This window comes from Aspergillus alliaceus, assembly GCF_009176365.1.
Source record: "Aspergillus alliaceus strain CBS 536.65 unplaced genomic scaffold BDW43scaffold_43, whole genome shotgun sequence".
Classification (NCBI taxonomy): domain Eukaryota; kingdom Fungi; phylum Ascomycota; class Eurotiomycetes; order Eurotiales; family Aspergillaceae; genus Aspergillus; species Aspergillus alliaceus.
Window position 1 is genome coordinate 234943 of NW_022474726.1, and position 12737 is coordinate 247679.

Here is a 12737-nt window from a genome sequence, read left to right on the forward strand (position 1 = left end):
TAATATCGCTACCGATGTCGAACTTGCAGCTGAACTAGTCGGATAAGATATGGTACATGTCTGAAACGTGAATTCAAGATCACAAGGTGATATTGTCATATCGAGACTTTGCGCAGGGAAACGAACGAGGCTAACTCGGCGTAATTTCCGAACATTCTTCCTGTCATGATAAAGACTTACGGACTGTAGAGTCAGTTAGTCCAGGGATTTGGTGGATTACGACATGCCCACCGCTGTTCCACACCACTACTTCTTATACTTTCAGGAGCGAGTTATATATATAAAGTTGTATTTAATAGTACATATAGCTCTAACTATCCCTGTCTAAATAATGCCCCTCTCGACGCCACCACCACCCAATCTATCGCCCCAGTGCGAATTGCAAACATATGGCTGAACCTTGCACGAATTGGTTACACATCACGCCACCTTAGTTCCATTGCCGTGAGCCTTGAACCCAGAGTATGTAGGATAAGCTGGGAACTCCCAAGGCACGCTCCTCCTCAACAGCTCATACTCAAGCCCCTTACCCCCAGCATTCAAATACATGAATTTAGTATAGGGCACTGTAGCATAGTATGAAAATGGGGTCCCAGCCGGAACGAAAGCTACATCACCATGCAACAAATGTACCATCTCGTAACCCTGTACCTGGAAAGCAAGTTGTCCCTCCTCCATCTGGAGCGCGAAGTGATGCGGCAAGGTTGCCCTCGAGATAGACTCGTTCGCCACCCTGCTGGACATGATGATCGTTCCCATGGTGAAGTTCCCGTCGGTTTGTGCGGGTGTCGTCAGTGGCTGGATGACCTTGTATCCGATGTCAGTATTGAGGTATTTTGGACCGTAGTCCTTGGCGATGAAGTATGGCGTCGTTGAGTCGTCAGATAAGGTATTGGGTCCATCGTGCCAGGGGTGCTTGGCATCTCCGGCTGTACCGTTCACGAAGTCGCGCCTAGGGATATACTCTTCCTCTGGGGCGGCGTAGAGGTCGAGTGAGACGAGAAGGTTGTATTCCTTAGGTGTCATAGGCCCGAAGGGGGAAGGATCATCTGTTCTGGGGACATAGGGCGAACTGACGCCGTGAGTCTCGTGCTCTCCTTGGCTGAAGACGTTGAAAAGATTCTCGAACCCAGCGGGGTGGAAGGCGTGCGTTAGCTGCGAGTCAGGATCAACCAGTTGGAACGTGTGGATGGAACCTGGAGGGATATTCCCGTAGTCGCCTGGTGTTGCGACACGAGCCTCGTGGCTTGCATTTGTAGTGTTTTTCAGGCCCCAGAGCTGACAGCGACCTCGTGAGCAGTAGAGGTGCTCATGGGTCACTCCGTGGGTGTGTGGCCGCGCGGATAGCCAGCCTGACGCCTTCCCGTTGTGCTGGAGCAGAGAGAAGGCGCCGTCAGAAGAGTTGGCCGTAATGGAGAAGCGGATCGTTTGCGACGTTGTAAGCTTAATTGCATGACCCTTATATTTTGGGAGGACATAGGGGCGCACGAAGTTAGGAGCCTCGTTGACAATGATACCGCCGTTCGGCGGAAGACCGTCCGAGGCAGCTGGTGAGCTGAAGGCGATTGCGGATAACACCCACCCAATGATGCTTTTCTTCATCTTGGAAAAGACGTATAGTATGTATACAGTACAAATTAAAGTAGAAGAAAACTGTAGTTGGAAGAAAGAGGGAGGGAATTGCAACACTCCATCAAGGACACAGGGTTATATAAGAGTGAATATTGCGCATCACGAAGAGGGAAAACACTGGCCCACCATTATCATTGCAGGAGACAGTGCCCAGTCTGATGTAAATGAACTGATCCCATGCAATCCCATGTTTTCCAGTATTGCCTATGCCAAGCGTGTTCGGAATGATGTGGCCAGGCACCAACGGGAAGCAAAGACCATGGTCAAGGATACTTTGCCCAGCCCGGAACTACGGACATAAAATACAATAGTGACAAATTGAGCAAACTCGACGAGAGGCAGACTTGCTCCTCTCGCAATATCGGCCGTTGTTTACGGCCAGTGGTAGTGCACAGGAACAGGCGCCTACTACTAGCTACGTACGGATACAGGAAGGATGGGCAGGTACTGCCATATTCAGTGCATGCGAGTATTTCCCATCGTATGTTTCGCATGTATTTGGATTAGCTTCAAGGTATAGCATGAACATGGATCTGAAGTGATACGATTAGCCCATCACAGAGTGCTTACCAACAATTCCTGTCAATGGGGAATTTATTCCGCTCTATGATGGATCCAGTAGCCCTTAATTCGTTAGCCGAAAAGTCAACCTTATATCGAGGTGGATCATCCCATGTTTCCAATGCCGAACCTTATTATCAATCCTATTGTGGCTCAATATGTCCCAAATAAAGCATATAAAACCAGGGGGTGGCCAAGAAAAGATCGTGAATTCTAGAACCCTTAATATCCTTCACGGCATATCGACCGTAGCACTTTGGACTAACATTTGACTTGAAGAATTTTTGAGATTCTCTAACTGGCTAAGCTTTCAACTGTACTTGATCCTAGATAGTTCTGTTTTAAGCACACGAAAAGGCCATCCTTACAAAAGGTAACGTTGTAAAGGGGCATTGTGATGCTTCCTCCACGTAGTCAGTCTCTTGACTTCTGAACGTCGCATGGTAACAACAATAACTTTATTGCGATATTGTAGATACAACTCGAAGTGTGTCCGGATGAGTGAAAGTGCTGTTCTCTTCTCATTTGAGCGATGCGGGAGCTGAGCGCATCCTTATGAAATCAGCCTTGAGAGGCTTTTCAAAGTACTGGTAGACATCTGATATTTCACTATGCACACTGCGATATGCCAACTGTTGGTTTGGATAGGTGACCATCACGACATACAGAATGGCAGAATAATATTCCAAAACATCATTTAAAGCGCTCCAAGAATTGATAATATATTACTATCTATTATCACAACATACTGCAGCTAAGGCCGCATAGTGATCTATTAGGAAAGATGAATGCATGTAACCCAAGGGCAAATAAAGCAGGTGAAAGAGCACTTCAAAGACAAGAGCTTATACCTCCCAAAACCGACACATCGCACAGGGTGATATACTCCTTAAAGCCTCCAATTACTTCAGCAACGCGAGTACATCCTTTGTGATATCAACTATGGGGAACTGGGTTCTGTTTCCTGCCAGAGATCCAGGCATCTTGTCATCGAGGAACCATTCAATAACAGAGTACAGACTGCCGCCAATCTCCACATTGTCTACTGTGAAACCGTTCTGCGAGCCGTAGGCATTAGGAACCGTTCCAAGTACCTCTGCACTAGTCCACAATCCGTCGGATGAACGGAGGACAACGGTTCCATCTGTGTTGTCAGACACCAACAACACTGTACCGTTAAACTGGGATGGCAGAAGAATTCCATCAACTCCGCTACCGATACCAGCAGTCTGGTTGCCCTGGAGAGGCACGCGGACCTTATGCCCCATTTTGTCGGTCATGTTAAACCGGTAGAGCTGTCTGTCGGAGGCATCTGTGGCAAGCAGAGTGTTGCCGTTGACTGCAAGTCCTGTAAGACCATGGACGGTCTGATTAGGCTGGGGCTGCAGATACCACGGGATCGCGGTAGAGCCATTGGCGTCCACTTTGATAATGCTTGACGGGAAAGTGCCAACGACAAAAGTGTTGCCATGAGTGTCATGCGCAGCATCTTGGAAGCCGCCATACACACCATTGGTCACTTCAGTAAGGTTCTTGCGCCAGAGGACTTCACCACGGGCAGGATCCACTTTGACCAAAAAGTTATCACCTGAGATATCCTGGCCTTCAGTGTCGAAAGCAGCGCCGGCATCGACGATGATCGAGAGAAGGCCCTGAGGATCCACAACGACACCGCTCAAATGAAGGATAGGGTCTCCAGACATTCCCGGTAGATCGATAGTATCCACTACCTGGTTCTTGTAGGGATCATAAACAGCGACACTCGTGTTGTAGAGGGCACTAAAGGTGGGGGATACATAGTCAGCTCATGCTGTTTGCTATCTGTTCTTCCTTATAATTCTACATACCTCAGGTAGACCAGACAGTCATCCCGGTTGAAGTCGGCATGTTCGGGATACAGTTGGTAGGCATTCACCGTGATGTTGCCTGAGAAGGCAGGACATCCCAACTTGGAAGCACCTTTACCAATGTATGTTAGCTTATTTTTGTGGGACCACGGCGGTATATTGTAAGCTTTGATGGAATCGGAATGGGAATCGTGTTCCGTTCCAGCAACATCCTGACTTACCGGAAGATGGTGTAGATGCACTAGGCCCATCAAGCTTATTGGCATGGGAGGGGGATGCCGATGTTGATTCGCCCATCTCATCATGCAGCTTTCCATCATTCCAAGGCTTCCTCCACACCTCTCCGTTCGAGCCATGATGCGCACCTGGGGTATATCCCCAGGTATTATTGCGAGCACGTAATTTCCCACTTCTCAGCGCCGTAATGGGAATCTTCGCGTGTGCCGGAGTTATACTGCCCGCGAACAGAAGAGTTGGAAAGACGAATGTTTTAAGGAAGTCCCTCATTGTGGAAATTGATATTTGAAGACTTATGGAATGTTGTCCTTGTTATGAGAGATTTGAAGAGACGACAGGTCAGTCTGGCTATTTATATGTCTAACTCCCTAGGGCGAGGGCCTAACTCTAGATCCCAAGCGGATCCCCTACTCGGATGTTCTAAAATGCCAAGGAACTCGCTCTCTTGGTCCATCCTTCCTGAGACTCCACGAAAATCGCTCTCAGCATCGGGAATCTCCCGAAATCAGGCTCCTCAACCCGGTGACGGGCGGTTTACTTCCTAGCCCTACGGTGTTCTCTAGTTTACTGGTAGAACCATTCTACTGAAAATGAATCTCTTCACCTCTATGACGAACCTCCCAGACTAGATTTACTATCATGATTTAGCAGATAAGGCCGGGTTGATCTGCAAGAGGGCCGACTAGAATCTAGTGTCAGTTGGTAGATCCCAAGCTCCACTTCCGAGAACCTCTCGACTCTAATGTCGCTTCCCGTCCTAGGGGCTGTTCTAGCCTTACACAATTGATCAGACCCAGCATCATGGCGCAGTCACCAGAGGCTTGGTTCTTTACTAAGCTACGTTTTTAGGTAGCTCGTAGGCGTGAAGGTTACCCCCTTTAGTGGCTCAAAATTACACCTTTCCAAAGTTGGTATTCTTTACGCGCAGCAAAGTTGGATCGTAGTTTCGACCTCGTCAACCTAGACTTCTCTTGAAACCAAATGTAGCTGAGGTTTCATAGTGGGTCCACAAAACTCCCGGCCGTTAGAACTTTACATAAGGTTATTCTTTGCTTACTGAGCATGGCGCGGAACCAAACCGCTCTAGAAGACCCACTCAGTCATCATCGATACTAGGTTTTTTCTTTTGTTTGTCAGTTCTTAATAGTAGAAGTGCTTGATATTGATGAACACTGTTTAATGACACCGTGCCTCCTTGCAATTGGGAATTTACTTTGTAGTATAGGAAATCTACCCTTCATCTAAAAATAAATCGCCCGTGGTGTGCTTTTCTACATTCTATTTACTATATATATATATTCAGTGTAGGAGTGTAGTCTCATTTGCCAGGTCATAGTGTCACGACACGACGTACTTGCAAGATGCCTAGTAGACGAGTACCCAAATACTGTACTACAGACTTTGTTTTTAGCCACTATCTCTCTTTTTTTATTTTTTTAATTTTTTTAATTTTTTTAAATTTTTTTTTTCGTTCTGCTTATTCCCGTCTTGACCTCAAGCCGGGTGCACTATACAGCCACCTGCGGTTGTAGGGTAACACGTGATCTCACGTGCTACCCGCTTCTGTGAAAACTCTGCCGCACGTCCAGAGCTACAAGTGGAAGATCAACCTCTGCATATCGTAATCTAAGACCTAATCCGTATAATACCACCTGCTTTTATCGCCTGCAGCGCTTAAGCACTCTATTTCCGCATTATGTGCGGCTCTCTAAGCCGCCTCCAACAGTGAGCAAAAACTGATAGAGTGGATAGCTGAGCTAGCACTATTTAGGTCCCGTGCCAAGGGAGTCCAACGCAGAGTAATTAAAACGCTAGGTCAAGAAGTATTGCAACATCCAAAATTCCGCATCCGACCCCTTATTTCGAAACCTCAATATCTCCACGAATTCTGTATATTTTAAGCTCAAATCTAGTTCTATTGACTCTTTATTTCAGTATTTGATATTGTGCTTGGTATACTGCTCGAATCCTGTGTGGCTAGGATAGAACTAAACGATATATAACCTCCTGATCAAGGTCATTCCACGCCGCCTGAATACTCTGCGTAAATATTTCGATACCGGGCTTCGATATTCTCTCTAGGAAGAGCTCTGGATAGAGCTTCGTTAGCTTCCGCTTAAGTAGATTCCAGAGGTATTCAATAGGGTTAAGATGAGGTGAATGGGGTGGTCATTCAATCACCTAAATTCTATGACTTTCAAACCACGATTATGTCTTTTTAGATATATAAATACGCGCATTATCTGGCTGAAATCTAGTACCTGGATTATTGATTAGTATAAGGTCTTATTGAAGTATTCAATATAGGATTTGGATATCCCTGATTTGTGGCTATTCGTTCTGTTCTAATATTACCATTTCTGATCAGTCACTATTCTATAGAGTAGCTTAAATTACTATAAAATATATATATTATAGAGCTCTAGATTACCGAGACCCTGTTTATAGACTTTATTTATAAAATAGAGGATATATTAACCAGGATTATTAGGATTTTGTTAGACTGAATATTTGTCTAAAAACATGATATAGTTAACATCGCTAAAATAAAGCTATACACGCGTAAATCAATAGGATTTTTTTTTGTTATTCTAGCGGTTATAGAAGTTCCTTTTTAACGTTTCCATTTTTATATAATATTTGTACAAAATGCGCTTTAATGTTGACTTTGAGACGCCTTCAGGGTATTGGCAATAAGCGCCGCGAAGCTCATTTTAGACTTTAACGAACCATTGAAAATATATATCGTTTAACTGTAGACCTGAGCTTTCCAGGCCTACCAGAGTGAGTGCCCGATACTAAAGCTTTGCGTTGTTGAAGGCGTCCGCGTGTTCGGTACATAGTAGAGCGCGATATTGAATTTCCGAGCAAGTTTAGAGGTTTTTCTCCCTATATTTAGGCCTTTCAGTAGAGCAGAACGTTGCTTAGTAGGAAGCTTAGATCTAGGCCTTCTATTTCCACTAATTTTGGTTCCAGAACACCTCATTTTGGTTGAGTGGCAAGCGTTTGAAATTGTTGATATTTTTGAAGCAGTACGCGTTGCGGGTTGGTGGTGCAATACTTTTGACCCACTATTAATCATACAATTCGCACAGTATACTAGGATAAAAAACGAAGGCCTAGTGCTAATCTTCCCAAAATTTAGAATTGCAGTGTGGCTAATGTAGCATTAATTTTGGATGTTGAAGAGTCGGGAGACTCGGGATAGACGTCACTGGGGCCCATATATAAATCGGACATGCCGACTTGAGTCTACCGTGACATCATCGGGTTCCCGACAGGGCTATTTCCAGCATGAATGAACTTTTCCTGTATTAGCGTTATGCCCTTCCCTTGCTCCAGTATATTACAGCAGTTTGTTTCCCTCATAGTTCGTGGGCTCCTCCCACCTGGCGCTTCTAGAACACGAACTCTAGATATCTGCGACAAAGATAAGATGCCCTCGGCCCCAATTTCATCAAATAAGACCTCCCTTTCAAATGATGGCCCAAAGCGATGGATTGTGGGTGGGAGATTTCGCAAAGACTCGGACAAGGTGGAAAGGTACAGTGCCGACCGGGGATGTCCCGAAGAAGTCGACTTTGATTTCCCACCGACCGCCGTAGAGCCCAGGTATCTCGAAAAGACCGACGAAGACATCTTAGTTTTGGACTTCCTGGATGGCGATCGCGAGAACCCGTTCAATTGGAGCCCGAGCCGGAAGGGGTTTATTTCTGTCCTCCTCTGCCTCATGACATTGTTCGTCGGTCTCGCTACTACAGCCTATAGCTCGGGTATCGCACGCATGACGCGTGACTTGGGCGTCTCGACGGAGCTCGGCCAGCTAGGGTTGTTCACTTTCAATTTCGCCTGTGCCATCGCCCCGTTATTTCTGGCACCTTTCTGCGAGCTTGTTGGCAGAAGAGTTATATACGTGGGCGCATACATTTTGTTCGCGGTGATATTTATTGGGTTGGCGCTGGGCAAGAATATCGCTACAATCTTAGTATGTCGAGCGCTGTTAGGCTTGTTTGGATGTGTTGGGACAATCTTGGTTGGCGGAACATTCAGCGATATGTATACACCCGATAGTCGCGCGGTTCCTATGGCGAGCTTCTCCTACGTGGCTATCTTAGGAACGGTGGCTGCCCCGATATACGCCGGCTTTATCGATGAAACCATTGGCTGGAGATGGATTGAGGGAATTCAGGGTCTGGCGAATATACCTCTGATCCTTCTGGTTGCAATATTCTTACAGGAAACGCGGGGTGGTGCTATTATGGAAAAGAGGACAAAGTTGCTGCGCCAGGAGACTAGTGATGAGCGTTATAGAGCGCAGAACGAACTCGAAGCTCCAAGCTTGAAGCATATGCTTCACAATTCCTCTATAAAGGCAATTCATATGCTCGTGACAGAGCCAGCGGTGCTCGCATTTGGACTATGGATCGGGTTTGCCTGGTTTGTGACATTCCTCTTTCTGTCTGTGATCCCTATTACCTTCCAGGAGAAACGTGCTTGGAGCGAAGGGATTGCTGGCCTCCCGTACATCTCTCTCTGTGTGGGAACCACCATCGGCTTCGCAACCAATTTTATCCAAATCTACAAATATAAAGCTATCTCCGAAGCTCGGGATCGGAGAATTGTCCCAGAATCACGCCTGTATGGCGCTATGTTTGGCGCTATCTGGCTCCCAATCGGGCTTTTCATCTACAGCTTCACGCAGTATGCATACCTGCACTGGATCGGACCGACGATCGCCCTGGCGCCAATTGCAGTTGGTATCTTCTACATTTTCGAGTCAACTTATAGTTTCACGTCTGATTGTTATGGAGAGAACTCGTCTTCAGCCATTGCGGGCCAAGGCCTACTACGAAACACCTTGGGTGGAGTGGCGCCGCTATTTGCATCGCAGTTTTTTCATAATGTTGGGAGCCAGTATGCAGGCCTTATCCTGGCCTTAGCCGCCTCGGTGCTGGCCTTGATTCCATTTGTTTTCTTCAAGAAGGGGAAACAGATCCGAGCACGGTCCAAGCTGGCAGAATCGCAGCATGGAGACGAAGAACAAAAGCGAAAGACGGGACTGTATCTGTACAGATGAACATTATACCTTGAGTGGATGCGTGATCATATCAGCTCCTCTTGCCAGAACATGCCCTATAGAACGGACGGTGACACTGTTAAACACACCATAGATGCTCTGACATACGCAAAAAAGATTTATCCACACCTGACGCTATGCTACGCTATGCTACGCTATGCTACGCTATGCTACGCTATACTACGCTATAACATGGCGACCGAAAGTTCATTGCAGCTCTAACGGCGTAAGCCATTAATATAGATGGGATACAGTATTGCCCAACTGCACGAACCCATCATCCCCGAACCGAACACGTTCAACTTTCAAATTCAAAGGATGGGTCTTTGATCCGATCCCAGGCATTTCCATCTTGGCGCGATATGCATCCTTTCCAGTGATAGATAATGAGAATGTGCGCAGAAAAATATCAACCTCCAATTGTGAGCCGTCGGATCCATCGTAAAAAAAGTGTTAGACCTTTCACAGACACACTGGATCGTGTCCATGCCCTTAACACCTACCTGTCGTCCTTACGTTTGACTCGACCTTCCACCAACGGACCTGCGTTGGTTGTTCTGAAAAGATAAACCACGGTGGTTTATACGGCCCTCTAGCCTAGTAGTCGCTAGACGTAGGCTATGACGGATGGGAGTGGGCATGCAGTAACCCCCACACCAAGGCAGTCTCCCACAACGACATGAATGCGATGGATAAGAAGTTCCTTCGAGGGGCTTTGTTGGTCATCCTACGCTTTGATGCTGGAAGAGATAAGGAATCGCGTGTTATCTAGCATATGACCGCACCGGTATTGACAGGGCTCATTTGCACCAGGTTGTTGAGAACTAACCTATTTGACTACTGCTTTCTCTATCGTGAGTCCCCAACATGTGCGCATAATGGAAACCTTCCTTGACCGTTCGTATCTTATCCTGCGGTCGACCGAGCTATATAAGCTCTGTGAAGAGAATGTTCAGGGCTTAAAAGGCTTGGTAGGGTACTACCTAGGCCCAGCGATTGGGGATCCTGTCCAGGCATGACACTGCGTTTCCTCTTCATCTCTATCTGCTGGGGGCGTGATGATGGCGTCTGGGGGAAAGGGTTTATTTCTCACGGAACAGCTAATTTGTCTGGGCGTAACAGGTAGTTATATTCTTTGCACAGGGATTCGATTCCGAACCCGATCCCTCTGTGGAACTAAGATGGCGAAGAAACTCTAGAACGAGCTAGTTAGATATAAGCCTTAATATTACAGTCGTTTTCAGCACGGACTCTATCATGGAATGCTACGCCTGGCAGGATTGAAATCCACCGCGGTCTTGAGTGGGCGACGTGGAGTTTGATGAGAAAGTATTGTCTGTACTATACTCCATATTCGGCAGTAGTCTCTGATTACCATGTACACACAGCCTTAGGCGACTCAAGCTATCGCTTTTTCTTACTATGTAGTTAGCTGCTAGGGTGGCTGTGGCGATCTTGGGGGCAGGGATCCATGACCATCTAACAACATCCGTAGCCACCTAGGCTAGTGTGTGGATAATTATAGGGTGAGCTACGTATTGGATGTCTCAGCCACGCCACAATCCGTGGGGACTAGACAAGCTTTTCTCCAGAGCACTCTCACTGTTGCAAATGTGCCGAGGAATTTCTCAAGAGCCTTGAGCTAGACAGCGATAGCCCAATGATGGGACGCTAATGTACATGCTGAACTTCTTCGACCTAATGAAGGTCACCTTGGCGACATTAAGCAACCTGCTAATGTGCTAGTGCTAACGAGAGAGTATCATCCTGACCATTCCCCCTTTACATTCTGACGGTAGCTTCGTTGAAACTAGAGGACATTGGGCTCGTGCGACCGTGGTTTATTTTGCGTCTTGGAAGTACTGATTCATTTTCTTGTGGCCAGATGAGCCTGCTTCGATGTCAATGCCCTGGGAGCAAGTACCCCCGGTGACACAGCGAAGACTAGTCTGGTCCTCAACTGTTCGTTTCCATAAGTAACATGAAGTTTCGGTCGGAGAGCCTTTAGCGTACAGCCGGATTCGCCTAGTGAATCCTTCATCTTGCCTTAAACATCCTCGAACATTTAATTAGGACAAAGGATCTGAAAAACGATCCTTCTAGTGTGCTTTGACCCTCGTTGAAGTCCTATCTCCTATCCTATTACCCGCAGGGGTTCGGGACCTTTGCACGTGGCTTTATGAGACGAAAGGGACTTGGGTAGTTGGCAGTGTCTTCCTGAGACCGCCGATACTTACGTTCCTCCATTTCCTGCCACTGTATCCTGTTTCTTTGGCCTTGTTGTCGCAGGACGAATGCCAGGTCACGAGCACCTCTGTCCCCTAAACCCTGAAACCTGATGGAACTTCAACCTTTCCCCTATTTCTTCGGCCGTACCATACGGAGAGTTTCTTGGTGGTCGGGGTTCGTGTAGACCAAAAATGTGTAATTTATTTTTATCTTGGGTTTGTGTAGTTCCAAGTATTAGACCCCTTTCCCCATAAGCGTGTTTCACGTTGATTATAGTGGTTGGTTGGTTCGAGTGGCAATCATTGCTACAAGAGCGTTAGTGAGCGGGATTAAACAGAACGTCCTGTCCAGGCGCTCTTTCGGCTCGCGAAAATTGGCCAAACAATCAATTAAGTTTCCCCTAGAAATCCCCGGTTCCAAAGTTTCGAGGGTTAGAGTTATGGGTCGTCCCTTCGCTTATCACTCTAATAGCAGTCTACAGTAGCCTAACCATAATTTTACACTAATCCGCGGAACGCACTGTTGGCAACTCAAGGCCTCCAGTCCCCTTTGATGAAGTGAAATATCGACCGGAAGGAATGACACCAGTTGACATGATTGTTGACTGCACGCAGTCTTGGGCTACTAAAGGTATTCGATGTCTTCGCCTCGAGGGCAAATTAGGACAGCATTTTGGAGGAAACTGCGTGTACAAAGTTAACTGTCTTTGAGAAGGGAGAATACAGAGTAGGGAGGCTGTTGCGCTGCAGGAATGGGATGTTCTGATGGGAAAGAAACACATGAGCCGTGCACTAACAAACTCTGAGCCCCCTGAGCCGTGGATGAAGGCATGTCTTGGCTCCACGCGTAGTCCAGGGTCCTGGTCCGGCTAGCCAGTCAACGTAATGCCTCCGGGTCCATTGCTCGTATTCTCCATAACGGTGTACCTTTTGAAGTCAGTAAGGTTCGGAAGATAGGTGTCACTGTCAGCTCTAGATTACCTATCCACTGTTAAAGCTGCCGTTCTCTCTGTAACTTTCGCAGCTCTCATATATATACAGGGGGTATCAATGGGGATGGTCTGTGGGAGAGAGCATGATGAATGCTGAAAGGATTAGATTAGATACCACTACCTCGGTATTAGCGTCAAACGATGACGAGGATGGAAGGACAAG

The 12737-nt window shown here is 46.8% G+C and overlaps 3 protein-coding genes across 3 annotated transcripts; 1 reads left to right on the forward strand and 2 right to left on the reverse strand.

The window, feature by feature from the left end:
• Positions 1 to 326: 326 nt before the first annotated feature.
• On the reverse strand, positions 327 to 1948 carry BDW43DRAFT_285868 (RmlC-like cupin domain-containing protein). The gene has a single exon (XM_032042988.1). The coding sequence runs from the start codon at positions 1600 to 1602 to the stop codon at positions 421 to 423; it is 1182 nt and encodes a 393-aa protein (XP_031897241.1). The 5' UTR covers positions 1603 to 1948; the 3' UTR covers positions 327 to 420.
• A 1147-nt stretch (positions 1949 to 3095) lies between these two features.
• BDW43DRAFT_314082 (uncharacterized protein) lies at positions 3096 to 4547 on the reverse strand (the record flags this gene model as incomplete). The annotated part of the gene is made up of 3 exons (XM_032047728.1): positions 3096 to 3972; positions 4041 to 4152; positions 4262 to 4547. 3 exons carry the CDS (start codon positions 4545 to 4547, stop codon positions 3096 to 3098), a joined length of 1275 nt encoding a protein of 424 aa, XP_031897242.1.
• Positions 4548 to 7713: 3166 nt separating this feature from the next.
• Positions 7714 to 9354, forward strand: BDW43DRAFT_302497 (major facilitator superfamily domain-containing protein; the record flags this gene model as incomplete). Its single annotated transcript, XM_032045247.1, has 1 exon — positions 7714 to 9354. The coding sequence occupies one exon, from the start codon at positions 7714 to 7716 to the stop codon at positions 9352 to 9354; it is 1641 nt and encodes a 546-aa protein (XP_031897243.1).
• Between the last annotated feature and the right edge of the window lie 3383 nt (positions 9355 to 12737).

What these genes read in the sequence shown, in the direction of transcription:
- BDW43DRAFT_285868 (XM_032042988.1), bottom strand. Translation starts at nt 1,602, where the DNA reads ATGAAGAAAAGCATCATTGGGTGGGTGTTATCCGCAATCGCCTTCAGC.